General features: G+C 36.2%; 1 protein-coding gene across 26 annotated transcripts in view; it reads right to left on the reverse strand.

The window, feature by feature from the left end:
* The window catches only part of STXBP4 (syntaxin binding protein 4), a 213,793-nt gene that overhangs the window by 176,158 nt on the left and 12,940 nt on the right, over positions 1-24,695 (reverse strand). For 7 of the 26 annotated variants that reach the window (XR_013354387.1, XM_077852640.1, XM_077852637.1 and 4 more), the window contains 8 exons: positions 24,403-24,479; positions 23,420-23,541; positions 22,966-23,041; positions 19,473-19,589; positions 9,168-9,274; positions 8,550-8,769; positions 7,489-7,567; positions 1,509-1,603 (listed from right to left, as the gene is read on the reverse strand). Coding sequence is in view for 25 of the 26 variants with exons in the window: in XM_077852640.1 (XP_077708766.1) it covers positions 1,509-1,603; positions 7,489-7,567; positions 8,550-8,769; positions 9,168-9,274; positions 19,473-19,589; positions 22,966-23,041; positions 23,420-23,466 (741 nt within the window). In the remaining variant the exon portion in view is untranslated. Of the gene's footprint in view, positions 1-1,508; positions 1,604-7,488; positions 7,568-8,549; positions 8,770-9,167; positions 9,275-19,472; positions 19,606-21,427; positions 21,475-22,965; positions 23,048-23,408; positions 23,542-24,402; positions 24,480-24,695 lie in introns of those variants that run through there. The other 19 variants (XM_077852642.1, XM_077852651.1, XM_077852643.1 and 16 more) reach the window with 18 other exon arrangements.

The raw sequence follows: 24,695 nt of genomic DNA on the forward strand, positions 1-24,695 counted from the left end.
AAAAGGAAGAGTAGCTTAACAAGTATCTGGGTAAAGAGGAGCTAATTTGGATTTTGGAAAAAAATTCTTATTAAAATACCATTTCAAGCTCTGAAAACAAAGAATGCTCTACTAAATAAAGTCCCTAAATATACTCTGACTAAAAGCAAGAAGATGAATTGAATTAACACAGAATGTAGGTTGCCTTTGTTGTAAAACTACCATTTTATTTTTCCAGAAAAATAATTTATTTAGGCTAAAAGGAGGACCAAAACCTGGAAATTCTGAGTCAACAAACAATTCAAATTTCTCGGAATCAATACAAATGTAGATGATTTTCATATCTCTAAGACAATTAATTAGAAAAAAAATCACATGCTAGGAAAATTTAAACCAAATAAAGGAACAAAGGCTGCCAAGTGAAGTCATTAGCTGGATAACTTTCTTCTTACCTGGAGAAATAGTATTACATCTTGGATGTTTAGAAATGCGTATTAAAGCAACACCATTAAAAAACAATAACTTATTTTGTAGAAATTTATAGACATTTTTAAACCTCAAATACCCTTTTTTTTAAAATGTTAATATTAACTAATTCTAAACCTTGGCACCATCCTGAACTTACATTTTAGCCACCAATAAAAAGAGAGTACAAGTTAGCAAAAGACATTCAGGATTTTGAAAACCTAAAAGGAGATATCTTAAGTATCTAATTAACTGGAAAGTTTAATGAGCTCAAGTCAAGTGTTTAAACAGTGGTAGGTATACTGGATATTGTTGTGAAGAAACTTTATCTTGTTGTCAAAGCAAAATATAAAAAAGATAGTATAGTACCACAAAGTGATGTTAAGTGCTACAGATGTGCAAAATAAGGCAGTATTGGCCCAAATGATAATAGTCAGCAAAATCTGGACACAGGAATTGCAACTGAATTAGGATATGAATACTGGGTAAGATTCAGGTTGACTCTGAAAAGAGTATATTGTGTAGGATTGCAAAGGTACGAATATGGGAATAAATGCAATGTGTTATTTATTGTAGTTGTGCATTTTCAACTCTCTCTAAAATGTAAAAGAGATTATCCATGAAAACTGACAGGAAAGTAGAAACTATGGACCTGCATATTTCTGTGGTGAGCTCCCAGGTCACCTGATAGGAAAAGCTCTAAAACACTTTTCAACTTGGTCATAATTCATTCCGTTTCCTTTAATTTTACATTGTATAACATCACATTTGTCTTTTTTTTTTTTTTTTTTTTTTTTTAACATCACATTTGTCTTTCCTACATAGGAGGAAACTGATTAATTTGGTGTCAATTTAGGCTTCAAAAAGTTTTATTTCTATTTTGTATGAATGAGTTGGCTGCTCAACTCAAACATAAATAAAACACAAACTGCCATTCATTTAATTGCAAATAAGTAACTCCTCAAAAAAGTAATGGTTTCAGTCTTTCCTTTATCCTCTCAAAGAATGAGAACACTTCCTTACTGTTGTTTGATGGAAGAAAAATGGAAACTTAAAGTATTTACCATTTCCAGTTTCTCTGCCTTAAGGCGAACAGAGGGATTTAGGGAAATCTTCTTTCCTTGTGGTCCATAATTATCAGTCCATGCAGGGGCAATATCTAAGAGACAACAGGGTGCATGTTAATTGGAAATTTAATTGGAACAGAACTTTTCATTTGACAGGATGTGTTCTGGGCTCCTGCTGTTTAAAAATAATTCTGGCTAATCAGTTGGCAGATTTCACTTTTGTTTTCATGATTTTTTTTTTCTTTAAATCTAAAATGTATCATATAAATTAGCTTCACTTGAGCACTAAAAGATATAAAATATAAAAAGAATGTCCAATTACGTATTAAATCCCACAGAAATATTAATTTAAAAAGACAAACATACATCTTACCACTACCCCATCATTACAATGCCTTACTAATTGTAAAGTGAAGTCTTTTTTCTTCTGAAATAAGTAAAATCATATTAGGAATTCAAAAAGATATGTCTTTCACTGGCAAAAGTGGTTTTGTTACATGAGTTCTAAAGGTACAATGGAAAACCTCATAACTGCAAACTGTTTCAAGTTTGTGCATAAAGTATGATACACACTAGGAACTTCTGGAACCCAAAATCCTATTTCTTATTTTACATTAAGGTTATGTTTCAAGGAGCATAGATGGACTTCCAAGAGTTGAGTTTCCTATACCTCTCACTTAATCCTAACACCTTCTCAACCTATACTGATTAGGTAGATGAGCCTTTGTCCTTGTTACATGAATAAGAGACCAGATGCCAACAAGGGATTAGACCTTGAAAAATTATTTGCCTTAATATGCTGCAGTTTGGAAAACAAATTCCTGTAATTCATGTCAATCCTTGTATCTAAATTGTCACTATTCTAAATACACTTCTAAATGATATTTTACTAGTTCTACATAGAAACAAGAGGAAGAGAAAAAACTTTTTGAAATGTCACATCTTTATGCAGTGTTTTAATTTTTTTTTAATTTCTCAGAGCATCTGTCTCTAAGTACAAAATGATTTGCATTCTCTTTCTTAAGAACATAAGAAGCGCATATGAAAATAAATAGTCTTCCTCTAAACCTTTAACACATCCTTAACATTCTATGTAAAATCTTGAATATAGCTTATAGGTGTCAAGATCATAAAAAAAAAAAATGGTTACTGACTTTTAGCTTCAAATGGAGTCAAACCTTGAAAAAGAGTGATTTTAGTATAATAGAATTTTTACAGTTCTTTTTTTTTTTAAATTTTTACAGTTCTCATAAAAGCAGCAAAGTCTCTTTTGTCATCATGATACCTAATTGTTAGCCATGAGGCAAAAAATAGTGTGTGTGTGTGTGTGTGTGTGTGTGTGTGTGTGTATATATATATATATATATATATATGTAATTTTTTTTTCCTCTTAAGAAAAATTCTGTGCCAAACCTACAGTGTGACACAAAAGATCAGCATGGAGTAGAGTGGTATAGAAGACCAAAGAACAGAGAAGTCAAACTTTATTTTTCATCTTTAATGTTTGGATCTGTGAGGGCTGACCATGACCTTCAGCTTGGTGCCTGACCTGCAATTAAGGAACACATACTAGGTGGACCCAAGCTAGCCTAATTATGATTCCAGACCAATAATCCTAACCCTGGGAGTGAATTACTCAATTCAATTTTAAGTATGTGGAAGGACTGGGGGGTGGGAGGGAAAGGGGGAAACACACGGCATCCACTCATACTGAGGCATGCATTCTCACTTATATATATTCCTACACCTAAGCATAAAAATTTGCTATGGTAGCAGTGGAAATAACAGCAGATCAGCTCTTAGCTATGCTTACTTTTAGCCAGGCAGGGCTCTAAGTACTTCATATAGATAAACTCATTAAGCTTTATTATAGCCATAATAGCATAAGTGTTATTATTCCCATCCCAAAGATGAAGAGATCAAGGGCCCAGAAGGTAAAGAAACTGGTCTATGATCACACAGCTAGTAGGTGACCATGTCAGGGTCCTAGTCTCTTGTGATTCCCAAAGCCATTATTTTCTAAATGTTGTCCGTATCCTTCGCCATGTTTTCTCATCTGTAGAATAAAATAGTGCACCTTACAGGTACTGTAAAGGTAAAATAAGGAATCACAGAAAACTACTATAAACACTATAGAATATTGTTTGTTTTTAAGTAGGCTCCATGCCCAGTGTGGAGACCAACATGGGGCTTGAACACACGGCCCTGAGATGGAGACTTGAGCTGAGATGATGAGCCACATGATTAACTGACTGAGCCACCCAGGCACCCCTTGAATATTGTTAATATTAACAAAGAGATATTTAAACAGGGGATTTCATGTAAAATTACACTAACCTTCCATTTAACAACATGCAATCATGGCTTAACAAAATCTCACTTTCTTTCAGTCAACCCTCCCCTAAACCTATACCTTTTAGCCAAACCTTAGGAGGATTTGTGCATAAATCTGGCATGCTTTGGTGATTCAGAGTAGCTTGACCTGAAAAGCTGCTCATAGACAGACAGCTTTCCCCATTTGCCGGTGACACCTCTCAACACTGGCCTCAAGCTCTTGATTTGTTCCTCTCTGGGGGAGTGAGGATTTTCAAAAGATAGCTTATTATTCTCTTGGATCTTCTCTTCTAGTCTTCTTTTTAGGAGAAGAAAGGGAATGTTTTAAGAGGACAGGATCAAAACCATTTGGTTTATACGGTGAACCCTTCATGGATATTTTCCCCCCATCACTATTTTGTTTCAGTTATAAAACCTTAGTGTGGGAGGATTACAGTTCACGTTCTGGTAAAGTTAAAGTAATGATAATATTTCTTCATGCAATAATTCTTTACCAATTTTTTTAGGAATGTCTTTAGTATGCTTTTAGCTCACTTATAAACTCATGCATTAGTCAGCTTATAGCAATAGTAAACAACTCCGAGTTCTGAATCAGAAATTTATATAATAGAATAGATTAAAAACATATTCAAGTATTATGTAGATTTCAAAATTCTAACCAGTTTTATACTTTGGAATAATTCTGAGATGGGAACAGGGATAAGATTTCCCTTAATTCAGCTTATTTCTGTTGAGGTTAACATTAAAACTTGTTTACATTTTTTGAATAAATACCAACTGGCTAAGGGGGTTTAGATGTGACAGTTAGGGGTCTAATTTGGGAACAATCTATAATTAAGTGCTTATCACAATTTATATAAGTTACCTAGAGATAATTTAGAGTTGAATTTTTTTTTTTCCCTCAGAAACATCTGGCCTACCACATTTATGTGAAAATTAAAAAAATAGGACTAACTCAATGCTAATTTTACCCTAGAAAAATGTTGTTTTAATTGCATTTTAATATTCACTTTTCACACAGCTCACTCAAATATATTTTTCAGTAAATTATTTTCCTATTACAAAGTATAGCACTGTTTCTTTTAGTCACTGATGTAGAATTTACATTTTATTCATTACTCTGGGATCTCTTTGCTCTAATCAGATCTGCCTCCTACAGTCACCTGACATCTAGCTCATCCTTTGTTCTGTACTTTAGCTCATGGTGCTTCCTTCACTTAGGAAGATCTCTTTCATCCAACCATTGACGTTTACCACTTCTTTCAAGATCTGATGTTTGATTTTTGCTAAGAAATTTCTGCATGTTGTGACAAATTCTTTCCTATGTATTAGTTTGGGGGACGAGGAGAAGATGAAAAATTGAATTAAAAGATGGGAGCTTTGGTTTCTGCTCTAAAAACAGCCTCTAGGGCTGCCCGGTTGGCTCAGCGGTTTAGTGCTGCCTTCAGCCCAGGGCGTGATCCTAGAGACCCGGGATCGAGTCCCACGTCAGGCTCCCTGCATGGAAGCCTGCTTCTCCCTCTGGCTGTGTCTCTGCCTCTCTCTCTCTCTCCCTCTTTCTCTCTCTCTATCTCTCATGAACAATTAAATAAAATCTTTAAAAAAAGAAAAACAAAAACAAACAGCCTCTGGAATATCATCTGAGCTACACTCTAGTGAGTGGGTTCTGTGATATTAACAATAATAACAGCAAAAGTTACTGAGCATATGCTATGTACCCATTACGATGCTAAGTGCTTCATATGCATGATCTTACTTAATACTCATAAAGATCCATGAGGCAACTATTTCAAGGTTACACAGCTAATAAGCTAGGAGCAAAGAAATGAACTTCTACATTTGCATTCAGAGCCTGTGCCTTCCCTACACCACACATGGGCCACTTCTTTCCTTATCCACTTTGTTCACATCTTCACATTGTGACAAGATAGTATATTCCTTCGAGTACAGAAACCACCCACACCCTGCTCTAGTTAACAGAGAACACTGCAAATGGTAGTTATTCAATAAAATAAACACATACATATATGCTTTCTAATCTGAATAATGAAGTTTTTTTTAACCCCATGCTTCATTTCACCATAGACTATTAAGTATCTCATGGAAAATATCCTAATTCCTTCATAATTCCCATTGAACTATGTTTTCTTTGTCCATGACAAGACTCAGTAAAAGCTTACTAAATTAATAAAAGACTAAGAGAAGCAATGAGCAGTTCAATTACTTTCAAAATTAAAAATGTTACATAAATGTATCCTCACCATTGTTTGCGTCTTTATCTTTTTTTTCTCACATGTGTTCATAGTTTAAAATAAAAACAATACATCAAGAGAATGGAAATTACGTAAAGGAGATATACTAATAAAGTTTCTAAGAGTCAAAGAATCCCACTAAGTAAAAGGGCATGTAATTTGTGCTAGAGCTTGCTAACAACCCTCTGGTAAATACTGCTCCAATTCAGAGGAAACTACTCTGGAATCCACTATAAATTCCTGTTAAGTGTACTGCCTATGTGTTGTGTCCTGAATGTTTGTATCCTCCTCAAATGCATATGTCAAAATCCTAACCCCTAATGGTGATGGTATTAGGAGATGGGGCCTCTGCAAGAGGCTTAGGTCATGAGGGTGGAGCTCTCAGTAATGTTCTGATAAAAGTGTTCTGATAAAAGAGACCCTACAGGTCCCTATGTCAGGACATGATGGGAAGTCTGCAACCTGAAGAAGGCTCTCACTGGGACCATGCCAGCAGCATGATCCTGGATTTCAGGCCTCCAGAACTGTGAGAAATACATGTCTATTGTTTATAAGCTAGTCTGTGATATTTTGTTACAGCAGCCCAAATGCTAAGATACTATGTAACTCATGCTAATTTGTCTTTATTCTGCAATTCTGATAGAGATTAATGCTATTAAAAATTAAAATATACAGGTAACACCTTGCATTATAATTTTTAGACATGTAATTAACTTTTCCTTTCTATATACACTGTTTTTTTTTTATTATTGTTGTATTTAATTTCTGGACATGATTTAAAGGGAAGGCTTTTTTCTTGATGTTTGAGCCACTAATAGATACTTTGCTGTTTGATAAAAATTCTTTTTTTATGGGTGGCTTAATTAATACTTTATTGTTTTAAAAAGTCAGTAAATCATTTCATGGTGATGATAACTAAGAATATTCAATTCATAATACTGATGTTCTTTTTTAATTTGTATCTATACAATCTCTTAAAAAAACCCAAATATTTCTTTTCTTAAGCTATGCTCCCATCTATAATTTCTCTGTAAGGTGCATTTAATAAACCTCACCAGTATTTCACTAAAAGGACAAGGCAACCTAATCTTGATTTAAAGAAGAGTTTACATGATTTGATTTCAACAGTTCGTTGATTATTACAGCTTCACAGACACCATTATGATAATGTATCTTAAAATTTCAACTCTTTGTTCAGAAAAATTTCTAATAAAAGACATAATCTGATAGGGACCATTGAACAATACATTCATTTTGGTCTTTTATTCATTGAAGGAAAAAAGGCATAATGCACCCTTCTTTAAAGTCTATTAAGTCACATTATGTACTCCTCATTGAGAAAGAGTAATTGAAAGAAATAACAGTAAAAGAAGAATTAAATGTGCATTTACCTGTATTAGACATATCCGCAGGGCTGTTTTCTGAAGAAGTAATTGGAGTCTGTTCTGTTTTCTTGTATCCAGTTTTTATCTATGAAAGAAAAGGAAGAACATGAAATGTCATTTTCCAAAGTAGGTCAAAGACCAGACTAGAAGCTCACGTTAACATAAAAAGAATGGTTTAAGAGATTAAAGCAGCGGTCCAAAAAATACGAGATCTCTAAAATTTTGGTATATTTATCTCCAAACAAAGCGTTTCAGAAATAAAGGTAACAACTGCTTTCAGCTCTACCATGTCCAAGAACAGCAAAATATAAGGCCATGCATCTTATCTTTGAAAAGGTATTATAACCCCAAATAAAAAAGTATAAGGGGCTGACAAAATCTTACACTCTTTATCTTATTAGCAGATACCTGAAACTGAAATTACCATTGATAAATTTTATTCCATTACCTAAAAGCCAACCTGAGTTTCTACTTTGCTGTAGTGCTAACATAATATTTTAAGAGTATATGCTCTATTTTATCTTTGATTTGTTAAGGCATTGTAGCAATTAGTAATCAACTGTCAATTTCGATGTAGAAACTCCCCCTTCTGTGTGATTGTACTGGGGTGAACTAGGTGTTAGCATGCACACATAAGGGAACCATATCCACCTACACTGAGTAATTAGGATTAGCTTCACTGTGCAGGAAAAGAGGTAAGAAACAAAAGGAACATTGCCTGTCTTCAGTCAAGCAGAAAACAGAAATAGTAATAAATTAAACCATATTAGAGACTTTCTGAAAATAAATATGACATTCCTAACATAGTTTTGAGTGACACCTAGGCATATCTCTGTGAGGCCATTCCTGATCCTGTCTTTCTGAACAAAAGACACACTGACTTGAAAAATTATACTACTGACAGCACAATAGAAAAGTCTTAAACAGAAAAAAAAAGAACTTTCAAGAAAATACCAATTGTTTTTAAATACATTATCAAAACTATAATTCTACATGTATATTACAAACAAAAAAACATATGGGGGATTTCTGGACTGCAAAAATATACAGAGAAATGTTAAAATTACCTGACTAATGTTAAAAGAAGATAAAGTGGTATCTGTAGTTTGGGGAGTGGATGAGGTCTTTGGAATTAGTATTTCAGGGGGAGAAGGAAGAAGGCTAAATGTCGAGGCTTGAGGTCCATATTCTCCGGAAGCTTGTAAAAGGGATGTACAAGATGGATTTTCTAGATGACTGCCATCAGATTTTTGTCTTATGAATGCTATCTCCCAAGCAGATTCTGACCTAGCATTAAAAAGAAATAATTTTATGGATATAGTATAGATACAACTGAGTTTTAAGATAATGTATCAAGTATTATTAAAATTTATTTATTTTAGGAGGTGCCTGGGTAGCTCAGCTAGTTAAGTATCCGACTCTTGATTTCAGCTCAGGTCATGATCTCAGGGTTGTAAGATCGAGCCCCACATTGCGCTCTACCACTCAATGGGGAGTCTGCTTGGGACTCTCTCTCTCCCTCTGCCTCCCCCTACCCCAACTCATGCATATGCTCTCTAAAAATAATAAATAAGTAAATTTTAAAAATACATACTTATTTTAGGGTCTAAAGTATTTAAATCTCTTAAGTTACTATTTTTGAGGAAACATGCTAACTCAATCTATCTTATGGATAGGATAGTTACCTCAACTTGGCTCTTGTAATTATGCTTTTTGCTTCTTCAAAGGATACACCAATCATAGATTCCTTGTTTATGGAGACAAGTTGATCTCCTGGCTTCAAACGTCCATCCTAACAAAAGTAGTAATACATATAAAGAAACTGTTTTAAAAGAAACAACTAATTGATGCAACTAAACCAAAGAAAAAAGTTAGTGAACAGTCTCTTAAAGAGTAAGAAAGGGACGCCTGGGTGGCTCAGTGGTTGAGCATCTGTTTTCAGTTCAGGGTGTGATCCCGGAGTTCCAGGATTGAGTCGCACATTGGGCTCCTGTGGGGAGCCTGCTTCTCCCTCTGCCTGTGTCTCTGCCTCCCTCTATATATCTCTCATGAATAAATAAATAAATAATTAAAAAAAAAAAGAGTAAGAAGAAAACCTTGGACAAAGAACTTAGATAGCAAAAAGTTTTAACTAAGGCCTGGTTTGCTTACATACATGAATGGAATGGGACAGTCTCATGTACATGTGAGCTAAATTTGCACACGAAAAATCCTGAAAACGTACTTGAAGACATAGCCTGGTACACCAGGAAAAGACTTGTTTTAAAAGCTTGGTAAGCTGGTGGCTTACCAAGGTGGCTCAGCGGTTTAGTGCCGCCTTCAGCCCATGGCCTGATTCTGGAGACCCGGGATCCAGTCCCACATCGGGCTTCCTTCATGGAGCCTGCTTCTCCCTCTGCCTGTGTCTTTGCCGCCGCCACCCTCCCCCTATGAAAAAATAAATACAATCTTAAAAAGAAAAAAATAAAATAAAAGCTTGGTACTATGAGATAGATACAGCTCTGACTCTGTGATAAAGTCAGTCAAATAATGCTAGCCTATTTCAGAATACAAGACTTACTCACTTACTCACTTTAGTTTCTGAGCATTCCTGAATCTCTCATCCCACCAAATTAGTAAGGTTAACTCCACTGTAAGACTTAAAATTAGTCAAGGATCCTAATTAGATTGATCCTACCCATATTTCAGCTGTTTACTGGATCTGCTGTACCTCCAGTGACTCAGGCCTAGCTGGTTATACATACAGCTTTAGTCATTTCCTATTAATGATGACCACTTATAACCAGCTGCCTTACATTGTCTGCTAAGATCCAGCTCTGGATGTAACTAGCCTAACTGGGTAAGACAGTCTATTGATTATAAGATTTAATGGATTTGGGGGACTCCTGGGTGGCTCAGGGGTTTAGCGCCTGCCTTTGGCCCAGAGCGTGATCCTGGAGTCCCAGGATTGAGTCCCACGTGGGGCTCCTGGCATGGAGCCTGCTTCTCCCTCCATCTGTGTGTCTGCCTCTCTCTCTCTATCATGAATAAATAAATAAATCTTAAAAAAAAAAAGATTTAATGGATTTGTTTGATAAGTTTCTCAGTCTTCACCTTTTTTTTTCTTAATTCAAAGTGGAAAAAGAATGAGCTCTCTTCATTTTCAGTTCCTAAGACAATGTCTCAATTATCATTTATATACACAAAGACAGAAAGCACTATTTCTATAACTGGGGAAAAAGCTTATATGGTTAAAAAGCTAGATTTTCACCCTACTGGCATTTAGGGAAGTTCCACAAATTCAAGGAAGTATCTTTCTTCAAAGCCATATTTAAGATATATCCCTTGGATAACTGATTTTTGATCTGTACATCCATATACATAATAATGGTGATTTCATTACACTGCTGCTAAATAACAATAGTAATTTTTAAAGATTACTTATTAGAGTGTGAGCATGGCGAGGAGAGCAGATGGGAAGGGAGGAGGAGGGAGAGGGAAAGAATCTCAAGCTGCCTTCCCACTGAGCGGGAGTCTAAAGGGCTGGATCCCATTAACTTGAGATCATGACTTACATGGAAACCAAGAGTCAGAAGCTTAACTGATTATACCACCCGGGTGCCCCCTAAATGTCTTTTTTAAAAAACAAAAATAATTTTGAGAGATGCTTGGGTGGCACAGCCAGTTAAGTGTCCCACTCTGGTTTTGGCTCAGGTTGTGATCTCAGAGCCATCAGATTGAGCCCTGTGTTTGGGTCCACACTCAATGTGGAATCTGCTTAAGACTCCCTCTCCCTTTGCTCCTCTCCCTGTTCATTCTCTTTCTCTTAAATAAATAAACCTTAAATAAATAAATAAAGACATTCAGTGCTATTGTTGTGCCCAAGATTGTGAATCCGAGAAACCACCAAGGAGCCGACACCGATGCAAGTGCACGAGGGTTTATTAGCAAGCTTGAGCTTGGGTCCAAGTATACCTGACACAGCGGAGCAGGGACTTGGACCCCGAAGTGGGTTACAGCTGGGTTTTTTATAGGCTGGTCTAGGGGATTTTCAGAAGGGGTGGAGGAATTTCTCAGTTCTGTTTACATTCTGATATGGGGCTTTCAAGGGCATTGAGTTCTGTTCTCATTCTAATATGGGACTTTCTACCATGGGCATGGGCTCTGTTGTCTTTCTGATATGGGATTCCCTGCTGAGGACATTGAGGAATTCTGCAGTCTTTCCCCCGTAAAGTTCAGCTCTTATTCACAGGGGCCTAAGATGGCTATACTTGTGCTAATGCTAAACTTTAGGTGGGATGGCCTTAATTTTTCTCGGCCTCCACACTATCTCTAACACTGAATACAGGAAGATAAATAAATATAAAATATTTATCAAAAAATTTTATAGAAACATGTTATTTCAAATAGTATATAAAAGATAAACCATCTAAATGCATCATGACTTTATGACCCTTCTATATTAAAAACATTTAAAAAATTAAACTGAAAAAGGGAATTTGATTTTAAAATATTTGGAAATTTATATTTTATAAATATAACTAGCAAAGTCAGAGAACACAACACGATTGTTATATTCACAAATGATTTCTCCCCCCTTCCACTGATAAACATATAAGGAGTAAAACACAATAGTAATTCTGGAAAAAACTTGGCAGTATGGAGGGAGTATCCATCATATGGATCCTACATATTCAGTAAAATGAAAATGCTGATTTTGTTAAGATTTTACAAACACAGTTCTATATTGCCTGGGCCCAAACTTTATTACAGAGTTTGGTTACATATGCATTTAAATCAACTCTACCCAGACATACTTAGTCACTCATGTACATTGGCTTGTAATTTGATACACAAAATTTTAGTTTCAGCAGTTATTTATTCAAGGTTAAGATGATATGGCAACAAATAAGAGAAACAACCTTTTTGCCACAGGCAATAAGATAAGGCTAATAATGGAGAAGAGTGAACAAAATCCTAGAGTGCTTATTTCCAAGAGTAAGGGTGGGGAGTGTGGGGAATGTGATGAGGAATGCCTCTGTAGCTTGTAAAATTTTCTACTTTTTAAGTGGTGAACTCTAAGCAGATTCATAGGTATTCATTCTATTATTATGCTTCATTTACATGTGTCAAATATCACATAAAAAAGAAACGAGGGGTGCCTGACTGGCTCAGTTCAGTAGAGCATACAACTCTTGATCATGAGTTCAAGCCCCACACTGGGCATGGAGCCTACTTAAAAAAATTTAAAAGATAAAATAGAAAAGAAATTTTCCATTTCCCAAAATAAACAGAGCTGATAACATCTGGCCCAACAATGTGTCTAACTAGCTGAATTATATTTTGGTTCCATATACCAAAACTGGTATTGGAAATAAGTGTCAAATAGAGAAATTTTTAATCTAATTTTAAAAGAAAGAAATAAAATTAAATAAATATCATTATTAAATCTAGCTCTGACCATTTGGAACCTAATAAATAATTCCTTATTAGAATCACCTTTACTAAAGTAAAGCTGAAATTTAATGGCTATACTATTATTCACTTGTATCACAAAGCCTAGCAACAATTTAGGGGGAAAAAAATGGAGAAAATGAAGAAAGCGCCGTTTCACTAGAGCAAAGCATATAAAGGACACGGACAAGGAAAGAAAGGATTTTTTAGAATCGAGTGTCGGATAGTAAATAATAGTAAATATTGTCAATTTTTTTTCATTTGGGCAGGAGTCTTCTGAGGCAGTGGACAGAAGTAGAAAGATCACGAGGTTTGGCAGCTAGACAGACCTAAATACAAATTTGAGCTCTACACTTGCTAGCCAGGTGTTCATAAACAATTAGAGAGAAAGGGGCTGGGGGGAGGCACACAATCTCATCCACAAGAAATACAGAACTAAATTTAAAATTATTTGAGGTAGCTCCTGTGTCCATATATCTTATACAGTCCACAGCCAGCTGTCAGGGTTCCAGAAAAAAAGGCTGCAGAAAACAGAGGTAGGCAGTAGGGTGTCAGCTAATCTACTATCTCCCACATTCTCCTCTGAGACTGTACAGTATTAGCAGCACAGCGGAAAAAGTTCTCAGGAACGCAATATAATGTATCTAATATTAAAGTACACCAGTGTACTGAAGTAGCATTTTCCAGCAGGACAAGAGTCAGAGAAGAGAGGAAGAATAAGGCTTCTGGTATTTATATGTATTTTTTTCTTTCTAAAAAGTATTTAACGTCGTAGGTTTTTTTCCTTTGCCTCCTAGAACAAGATCTTAGCTGATCATGTGAATTTCTGAACCTGTTTAAAAGTCAGAACCTGCAAACTCAAACAAAGCTATTTCTGTAAGAGTCTGGCATTCAAACCAGTGAATCCTGCCCTAGTTGGATAAATGCATATGTGAAGATACTAACTTCGGGGACATGCTGAAGCCTCTTCCACACTGTCTGGGTTCTGATTCAGCAGTTACTGAGTGAATGTACAACACGACAGGCAAGATGTCAAGCACTTTCATAGTCTGTGTTCTTTCATATCGACATTTACAAAAATGTTGAAAGTACTCCTGACCATTTAAACAGTTGTTAAAAACTACCAGTGCTGTTCATTTATAATGACCATTATATAGTTTTCTAAGTAACATGTTAGCTTACTACCATACCATCTATACAGCCTGACTCTGATTTAATGAACTCTTTTTCCTAAAGACTAAGGAATTTTCCTGCAAGACTTCTGGTTCCTTTTCCATACATTCAGGAACTGTCAACTTCTTCTATTGCCAGTTATTAATGTGAATTTAGACAAGTTGTGCAATCTGTATGAAACTTCATTTTCTTTTTTCTTTTCTTCTTTTTTTAAGATTTTGTTCATTCATGAGAGAGAGAGAGAGAGAGAACAAGCAGGGGGAGCGGCAGATAGAGGGAGAGGGAGAAGCAGGTTCCCCACTGAGCAAGGGAGCCCCAGAGACTCCATTTTCTTAGCTGTAAAGTGGAGATAAAATACCTGTCATACAAACTTGCTATTAGTAATTAAATAAAATACATAAAATCCTAGCACACTGTGGGTGTTAAATAAAGGAGAGTTGAATCAAAATTTCATGCCTGTTGTAATTTTCACACTGATGGCAAATTTAATCCTGTTACTTCTCAAATTAAAAATTTTGGAGTTAGGAAAAAAAAATTAAAAAAAATTTTTTTTTGAGTTAGGGCATATGGGGTTAGGCAGGGAAAGATAAGGGAAAGGCCCAGAGTCAGGCTCCCACAAATTCCAAGGACACTGAGATGCAATAGAGATAAGGCAACAGAAATGAGGTAAGGACAGAAATCTGGCCCTCTAGCTCCAAAATATTAGGGAGTATCTTCCTTTGACATCTATCCCGTAATCACTGAGACTCAAAACAGTCATGTCATTCACTCAAGATGGCAAAAGAAATCTCAAGGCCATCCACTCCCTACTCAGGTTTTCCATAAAAGGCCAGCCAAAAAGCCCTCAGTGGCAACCTTGTTGGGACCCTTCTCAGTTCTGAGAGCTTTCTCTGTATCTGCTTAATAAACTTCTATCGCTTTACTTGCTCTCCTTTGTCCACAAGATTCATTCTTGGACTCCATGAGACAAGAACCAAGCCCTCTTGCTTCACCTGTAGGGGCGCTTGGGTGGCTCAGTCAGTCAAGTGACTGCCTTTGGCTCAGGTCATGCTACTGGGGTCCTGGGATCAAGTCCCACATTGAGCTCTCTGCTCAGTGGGGAACCTGTCTCTCCCTCTACCCTATTTCCCGTCTCTGGAAAAATTAAAACAAACAAACAAACAAACAAAAAAACAAAAAAACCCAACCCTAATGGCTGGCCATGCATAGGAAAAGCTGTATCTCCTTAACTTACCAAACCCAGAACAACAAACTAGCCACAACCAGCTTTTTCTGGCCTCACCATCTACCTTTTCTCCTCATCATATAAATTCTTCATTCTATTCTCAGAAAATGTTCTTCAAACCAGCTCTGGTCTTCGGAACCCTAATGCTTTTACACATCCTAATCCCTGTCTAGAATGCTACCACCAACCCCACCACTTCTCTGATAAACTCAAACTTCACAGTCAAATGCAAACAAGTTCTCAGTGGTAAGTTTGTCCCAACTGCCTGGAATTACTACTTGTTCCTCTCTCTCTGCTCCAAAAGCACTTTTTAGTTACCTCTGTTATTACTTACTTTGTACTGTCCCTTTTGTTTACACATCTTTTTCTCTCCCATTAGAGACTAACTCAACAACTTCCAAACTAACAGCACTGATTATTTCAGCTGGCCAGAACCATGTCTTTTCATGGTTGTCTCCTTGGCATAGTGCCAGGTACATAATAAATGAACAATAAATTAAGCAGGGCCAGGAAACAGTCTGAGGAAATTAAAGTGGCTCTGACAGAAATAATTAATAGCAAAGGAGAAAAAAGAGTGCCTTGTAAAGTAAACCTTCTTGACCACTACTTCTTTAGTTCTCATCAATGGGACTGGTTTCTTTACACCGGAGGCCTTGGTCCCAGTTCCAGAGATATGCTCAGCATATTCTGAAAATACATTTCCTCTGAAAGATAAATATGTCCTACTGCAATCCTTTGTGAACAATGACTAGCCACTAGTATCTATGTCTGTGTGATCATTGTCTTTACCTATGGAGTTTGATCCCCCCAAAAAAAGTCCTGAATTATTTATCATATTTAAGATGACACTGACTGTAAGATACACTATTATTTTATGTATCACTAAAAGAAGACAATGCTGACAATTACACTATGAAATTGATTGTAAGACTCATCTGATAGAGCTTATATGTATGTGTTTTAATATATGTCATAGAATCAGCTAAATGAAATATGAAATATAGTATTAGGTTTGAAGAAAAGCTTTTGATTACTGCTTGCTTTCCTTATACTAAGAGCAGAAAAACCAAACAAAAACGTTTGAAAACTTCAAAGAAATTTCGTGTCCAGAATCTAACACAATGGGCCAGTGAAGAGAAGTACTTGGTGTGGAGCCAGATGGTGGCAGTAGAATAGCAAACAGGCAGATTAGCAACTCTCAGAAAGATGACAGAATGACCAAGGGATTATTCATTCATAAATATTAACTGAGCAATTAGTATATGCAAGGCATCACACTGGGGATGAAAGATATCATTGTGAATAAAATCAGAATCCTTGCACTTAGAAAACATACTATCTTATGTTTTAGACAGAGTTGATAAAACAATCACAGATATGGATGTGTGTTTACAAACTGAGATAGGTGATATAAAGGAGCACATGTAGGAAAAAAGATCTGACCTAAACTGGAGGCACAGAACACATTGTTTAGGAATCAGTCTTTGAATAAATATTTCGAAGCAATGGTGGTAAGGGCATGGGTGTGTTCCCAGTCAAGAGGGAACAGCAAATAAGAGTTTCCGGGAACTGAAAGACTATCACTCTGGAAGCATAAGAGTGGAGAGTCAGAAAAGTATAAGGCAGAGGTCATGTTATACAGAGCCTTGCAGGCAACTGAGTATTAGTAAGATAGGCTGCAGTGGGGGGTGGGTGGATATACATGGTGCATAAGAGCACACAAAGCTATTGTGAGGTCTGTTAAAAAGCTATGTGATGGGGGCACCTGGGTGGCTCATTTGGTTAAGCATGTGATTTTGGTTCAGGTCATGATCTTAGGGTCCTGGGATTGAGCCTCATGTCAGGCTCTCTGCTCAGCAGGGGTCTGCTTCTGCTTCTTTCTTTCCTTCTGACTCTACCCCTGCTTGTGCTTTCTCTCTCTCAAATAAATAAATAAATAAATAAAATCTTAAAAAAAAAGGCGGGGGTGGGGTGGGAGGGCACCTGGGTGGCTCAGTGGTTGAGTCTGCCTTGGGCTCAGGTCATGATCACAGGGTCCTGGGATCGAGCTCCACATCAGGCTCCCCGCAGTGAGCCTGTTTCTCCCTTTCTGTCTCTGCCTCTTTCTCTGTGTCTGCCATAAATAAATAAATAAAATTTCAAAAAAAAAAAAAAAAAAGCTACGTGATGGTGGTAGAGGTCAAGAAGACTAATGGGTTCAAGAGATATTTATAGAGTAAAAAAAAAGTCAACAGCACATGTTAATAAATTGGGTATGGGTATTAAGGGAGAGGAAATAGTTGGGATGCTTTCAGGTTTTCTGACTATGCAAATGGAAGACGTCATTTAAGATTGAGAACAGAGGAAGAAGCTCTGTTTGGGAAGAGATGAGCAGATGAGGGTGTGGTGTGACTATCATGAGTCTTGCCTCAGATATAGTGAGTTTGAGATGCCTTAAGGAGATCCAAATGGAAATACTGACCAGGCAATTGGGTATGTGGGTATAAAGCTCAAAGAAGTGTCTAAGCCAGAAAAAAGTCTAAGATTGAACACTGAGGACTCCAGACTGATACGGTACTGGCTGGTGGGGTACAAAGGACCTCGGAGTTCTCATATTTCTTTAACTCAGGACCTAGTGGATTTGTTCTCCTGCGATAGGCTGCCTCTAACACTTAGAGCTGGGAGGATCTTTCCTTCTATTTCAATTGGAAAAAACATGTCAAGATGCTCCAAGTTTGAACTCTGAATGTGTTTTTTTTTAAGATTTTATTTATTTATTCATGAGACATAGAGAGAGAGAGAGAGGCAGAGACATAAGCAGAGGGAGAAGCAGGCTCCTCAGAGGGAGCTTGATGCAGGACTCGATCCCAGGACCCTGGGATCTCACAGCCTAAGCTGAAGGCAGATACTCAACCACTGAGCCACTCAGGTGCCCCTGAATGTGTTTTTCAAAGAAACATGGTGTTTTGGTCACTGACCCAGTATTGTTTTGTTTTTTGGGTTTTTTTTTTTTGCCATTAGAGAACACTCATGCATTTGTAAGAGGGTGATGGTGGGGAATCAGGCAGCTAACCATGATTAAATAAAGATTCCTTCTGAGTTCCAGGAGCCCCCTTAACATATGAAGTTTGGAAATATAAGTGTTATATAATCCATCTATAAACTTGAGGACTGCCTATATTGTTAGCTCTGAAACAATATACTAAAATAAAATTAGAGCAAGTGAAAGCACTCCTATGCATTTAAAAAATATTAAGTTGCTCAGCTCAGGAACTTAGTAAGGATAATCTTATGAGCCTGTGTCTCCTATTGTATGAATACATCCACTATGCAGAAATTTTGTGCAGATCAGAAATTTATTAATATAACCTAACAATATTTAAACACAGTAAATGCTATTAATAAAAACATTTAAAAATAAAATTGCATTGATTTGTATTTGCATTGATTTGTATGTGCATGTAACTCTCCATCTTGAGGAAGCATACAAAAATAAGTGTAAGTATTGTAAACCTAGTTAATCTTCTGTCTCTACCTTTCTCTGTTCTAGCTGTTTTCTTCAGTTGGATTTGACCAAATACTGTCCAGGCACATTAATAACTCTGTGCTGCTCTCTAGTGGTAAATATAGAATATAGTTCATTAAATGCTTTTTGATAACCTTTCCAAACAATGAAATTCTAAGAAACATCAACAAGAGAAAGTATTTAAGTATAAATTTGCAGTCTGCTACCACTGATAACAGATGAAGAGTTAGCATCACTGCTATCAATTTATTATTGTAAGATTTTATTTATTTATGAGAAAGAGAGCAGGAACAGGGAGAGGGAGAAGCAGGCTACCCAATGAGCCAGGAGCCTGATGAGGGACCCAGGGCTCAATCCCAGGACCCCAGGATCATGGCCTGAGCTGAAGGCAGGTGCTTAACTGACTGAGCCACCTAGGCGCCCCTCAATTAATTATTTTAATTACAAACATTTTTCATGGGGATAAAAAGCTCCTTGAAGGAAAGGCCTATCTTTCTAGTGCTTGCAGGATCTTTCACTGAGAAAGTCACAGTGGACATTCAGCTAGTATTAAAAATTAAAAAAAAAAAATTACTTGATGTAGTAGGTAAACAAACTTCATCACTGGTGGTTTGGGTTTTTTGGTGAAGTGTTATTTTTTATTTTCATTTTTACCTTGTAACAGTCTCCTCCAGGAATGATTTCCTGAATATATACCAAGGGACCTTCATTTCGGTTAATTCCTCCTAGGATCTTCAGACCAAGGCCCGTTTCCTTGGTAATTGTAATCATCTGAAAGGCAGGATCCCTAAGATAAAGTAAATTAGCACTCACAGGTTAGCCTAGAGATCTTTGCCTACTTTCTCTTTAAACTACTTGTTAAACCAAATTCTTAGATCTAGACATTTAGAAAAGTATGGTGATAGAAGAGCAAACAAATGGATTCTATTACCTCTATTATTTATTTTTTCCTATGAAACAATCAAACCATAGACAAAATCACAGCAATAGTACTTATTTCTTTAGAGCAGAACAAAGAAAAATACCTTCAACATAGGATTTAAATAAATGTAAATATTTATTAAAGGGATCTGAAGAGATGTGCCTTTAGTTGACTTTTAGATTACACTGAAGGATTCCAAAATTAAAGATTTTAATGAGTTAGGTAAGTGACTTTTTAAAAGACATTATTGGTAAAAGACACTTAAAGTGTCTTTTAAAAGGCCATTTATAACAAAATAAATATGACCTCCATTTGAATCTCAAAAGGAAAAGTTATCTTTTTAATTTAGGAAGAGTATGTTTTCATAGAAAGCATGTGCTCCATCCATAATTTCCATCAAACTTAAGAGCAATGTCATTACTGCCAAAAGAATTTTGTGCAAGGTATACCCCCCTATTTATGTTTCTGAACACTCCTATCAGAACAGAAACTTGGAACAGTTTGAAATAAGGCTTAGAGCTGCCCGCTTACCAGTGATGTACTGGGCACTGTGTTCATCAATATATATACATTATGCCATTCAATTTAATTATTTTTACAACTCTTAAGATTATTACTCTTATTTTTCTAAAAGCACCAAAATCTGGGAAGGTTAACTTGGTGGTCTAAGGTTATGAAGTCAGAGAACAGCAATGGAAACCCAGTTTGTCTTATTCCAGAGGTAAATTGTGGTATAACTCCAGAGGTAAATTGTGGTATAAGATCTACTTTGTTGCCGTATTTAAAGCCATTGTTGAATAGGACTTTCAGCTATTTTCAAACATATCAAAAAACTCAAACTGTATTAAAAAAGAGTTGCCTTATATCTTAAATATGATTATAGCTTTTAGAAAAAACTTTCTTAGCTTTTGCCATAGAAATTCTAATGATATCTTTAAGAAAGTGCGTTCAAAAGTTAAATCATAAAAAATTGAAAGAAATTAAACTATAAAAAAAAATCTTACAAACCTCCCTGCTTTTAAATATTTTGCTTTTTATTATACTAAATTAAGGCTCTAGTGTTGGATGGCTTGTCTGGTTTCTAGGGCAATGGTCAATTAGCTAGGACAAGAGGCCATCAGGACTGGGTCCATAATGTTTCACTATTACAAATTTCAAAAGCTCAGCCCACTCTTAGTGGAATATTAAGTTGTAAGCATAAGACTGAAGCCTAGGAATGAGAGAGTGGAAGGGGAATGGGAATTAAAGTACCTCATTAAGTACCTCCCATAACCTCTTAAACCATCTAAATGCGAAGTTCCTCCAATGGTGAAAATACACCATCCCTACCATACGTTACTGTTTCAGTAATGGAGACCTCCTTTTCTGATCCAATAGAATATCTATATTTCCATATAGCATTTACTTGCTACGACCTTATTTTAAAACCCCCTTATGCTAATAATTTATATTATTTACTTTTTTTGGCTGTTAAAAATAGTTCTGCCGCTCAACTTTAATCACAGAGAATTGCAAATTAAAACCAGGCAGAGATATTGCTATTCACCTATCAGATCAACATATATTTAAAACTGACAATATACTCGGATGACAAAGCTTCAGGAAAAGAGGTATTTTTGTATACCGTTGACGAGGATGTAAAATGGCATAGATCCTAAAGAGAGAATTTGGTAATCTCTAAATTTACCTTCTGACCCAGAAATCCCATTTCTAGGAATCCATCTCAAAGATACACTGGCAAAAAATACAAAATGATTTGTATATTAGGTTATTCATTTTGGCATAATTTGTAATCTCCAAAACTTGCAAACAATGGCTGTCCGTCAATAAGGTACTGGCTGAATAAACTATAGTACATTCACAGGATAAAATACTACAGTTATAACAAGGTCCAAGGAAGACATTTATAGACTGATATGATCACTAGGATAGAAGTTAAAAAAAAAAAAAAGGCAAGATCAAAAAGTATATATAACATGTTGCCTTTTTGTTAAGAACATGCTGGTGAGTAGAACCTAAGAGGCAGAGCCTGGATATTTGCGGCCATCTTGCTTCAGTTATAGGATTCTTTCCCATGGGCTTGAGTTTCCCTTAAGAGTTGGACAAAACTCTATGCTGTACTAGAAAGTAAAACTGCTCAGCACAAGGGCACAGAGCTCTGTACATGGAGCTCTTTCTATACCACAGAGATGGGCCTTGCTTGTGCCCCATGGAGACTACATTTTTCCAGTGCTCTCAGGAGGTGTCAGAGAAAGACATCCTCAATTTAATTAGCCTGATACTCTTCTCCAGGGAAGACCACCTATGAACCTGAGGGCTGGTGTGCACGTGCTTACTATTATATACAAATATATATATATACATCATATATATACACACATACTGTTATATAATGTGTATATATTTATATGTATTTGCTTATGCAAAAAGAAGCACTGAAAAAGAACTAAGAATAAAAATGGTTATCTATAGGAAGAATGAGGTCACGGAGTGAATGAAAGGCAAGAATGACTTCTCTGAATATATCCTGTTATATGTATGTTACGGGTTTGCAAAACAGCCACCAATTCTTCCCATCCCTGTCTGTGTGCCCTTTGGAATGTGCCTTTACTGTTGTTCCATTAAAAAGTAAAGTCTGGGGACACCTGGCTCAGTGGTTGAGTGTCTGCCTTCGGCTCATGGACAGAGTCCTGCATTGGGCTCCTGTGGGGAGCCCGCTTCTCCCTCTGCCTAGGTCTCTGCCTCTTTTTCTCTCTCTCTCTTTTTTTTTTTTTTAAGATTTTATTTTATTTATTTATTCATGAGAGACACACAGAGAGAGGCAGAGACACAGGCAGAAGGAGAAGTGGGCTCCCTGCAGGGAGCCCAATGAGGGATTCAATCCCGGGACCAGGATCACACCCCTAGCTGAAGGCAGACGCTCAACTGCTGAGCCACTCAGGAGTCCCATCTGCCTCTCTCTCTGTCTCTCATGAATAAATAAATAAAATCTTAAAAAAATTTTTTAAAAATTAAAAATAAAAAGTAAAGTCTGTATCTCTACCCTTTGAATTTGGACTTGGCTATCCGAACTGATTCAGCCAATGGTACATCAGCAAATGTGAGGGAAATAAGACATCTGAAAAACACGTGGGTGTGTTGCTGGGAAACATTCTGCCATCATGGGAAAGAGCCTGAGCTAGCATCCTGGAGAATGAGATCAGGTTCAAAGAGACGCCATCCAACCTTTCCAGATGAGGTGCCAGAACATATGAGGCCATCCTGCACTTCTGGTACATAACAGAAAAACTGTTCAGCCAACCTATCAAATCATGAGAAAGAATAAATGCTTGTTGTTTCAAGGTATTTTGGGTGGTTTGTTACCCCGCAAAACCACTGTTACTTTATGTTATTTTTAACTTGGAATCATAAAATATTTTAGATATTCTAAACAATCAGATCAAATTTTTAAAAAAACAATTTTTATAAAAAATTATAAAAAAGAATGCAGAATTTATCCCATACATTGATTTATGTTGGAAGGTAATAATTGATCAACTTATTACTCTACCTTAACTCAGTTAACTGTATAAAATTTTCAATCAAAAAAGTTCATTACCATTCTACATATTTCAAACTATGATAGCTCAAAACATATTAGATTTAAAAATTACTTTTTAAAAATTTACTTAAAAATTACTTTTCAAGTAGACTGGATGATACCACAGCAGATGTATTTTTATTCATGATTTTACCACAGGAGCCTTAGATTTAACCGTGTAATTGAAGATCGTGATGAAGAGTCTAGAAATTCTTCCTTTCCTAAGAATGCAGAAATAGAAAATAAATTTTCATGTCTTAAGAGTTGTCAAATTCAACTTTGCTTAAAAAAATTATATACATGTAAACAATATGTATCTATATATACATGTTAGATGTATTTTATATATTTTGAACTATGGCACTCTTGTCATTGCTGATAATATCTGAGAAATATGAAAACAGTTCTGCATATAGACATGGCTATAGGACTACATCCACGTCATTATCTGTATCTATGTAAAATCTGCATTTTCTGGGGCACCTGGTGGCTCAATGGTTGAGTGTCTGCCTTTGGCTAGGTCATGATTCTGTCCTGGGATTGAGTCCCATATCAGGTTCCCCTCAGGGAGCCTGCTTCTCCCTCTGCCTGTGTCTCTGCCTTTCTGTGGCTTTCATGAATAAATAAATAAAACCTTTAAAAAAAAAAAAAACAACTGCATTTTCTGGCAGAGGTGAAGAATACAGTTGAACTTCAGGTAACTCATATAGTTTCCACCATTAATACACTTAAAATATCACATAACAGGAGCACCCGGGTGCCTCAGTCAGTTAAGCATCTGCCTTCAGCTCAGGTCATGATCCCACGGTTCTGGAATTGAGCCCCTCATCAGGCTCCCTGCTCTCAGAGGGGGGGCCTGCTTCTCCCTCTCCCTCAACTGCTCCCTAGCTTGTCCCTCTCTCTCTTTCTGTCAAATAAATAAATGAAATCTTAAAAAAATAATAATAAAAATAAAAATCACATACTAATGAAAGTGTGACAAATATCTTTTGTAATCACAAGGCTAGAAAGTTTATAGGCAGAATGTCTATAAAATAATTATACAATACACTGTTGAAAAAAACAAATTCCTATCATCTTACCAGCTATTTTGAGGGGCTTCCTGCAGATCTTATATTACTTTGATTCATATTAATCCACAAGCTTCTTAAATACTTTCCTATGAAAAGAAAAAAAAATACATATGATTTTAATGTCTCATATAGCTCTTCTGTGAAAATTAAAGAGAAAGGTGCAGTTTCATTTAATTAAAGTTGTATTTGAATAGAGCTTTATCATCTCTTCAGAAGAAATGTGGATAAAGTACAGAAACTTAAAAGACACTAAGAATATTTAGCACAACCTTCTTATTAAGGAAATGAATAGCTAGATTCAG

This window comes from Canis aureus, chromosome 16 (assembly GCF_053574225.1).
Source record: "Canis aureus isolate CA01 chromosome 16, VMU_Caureus_v.1.0, whole genome shotgun sequence".
NCBI lineage: Eukaryota > Metazoa > Chordata > Mammalia > Carnivora > Canidae > Canis > Canis aureus.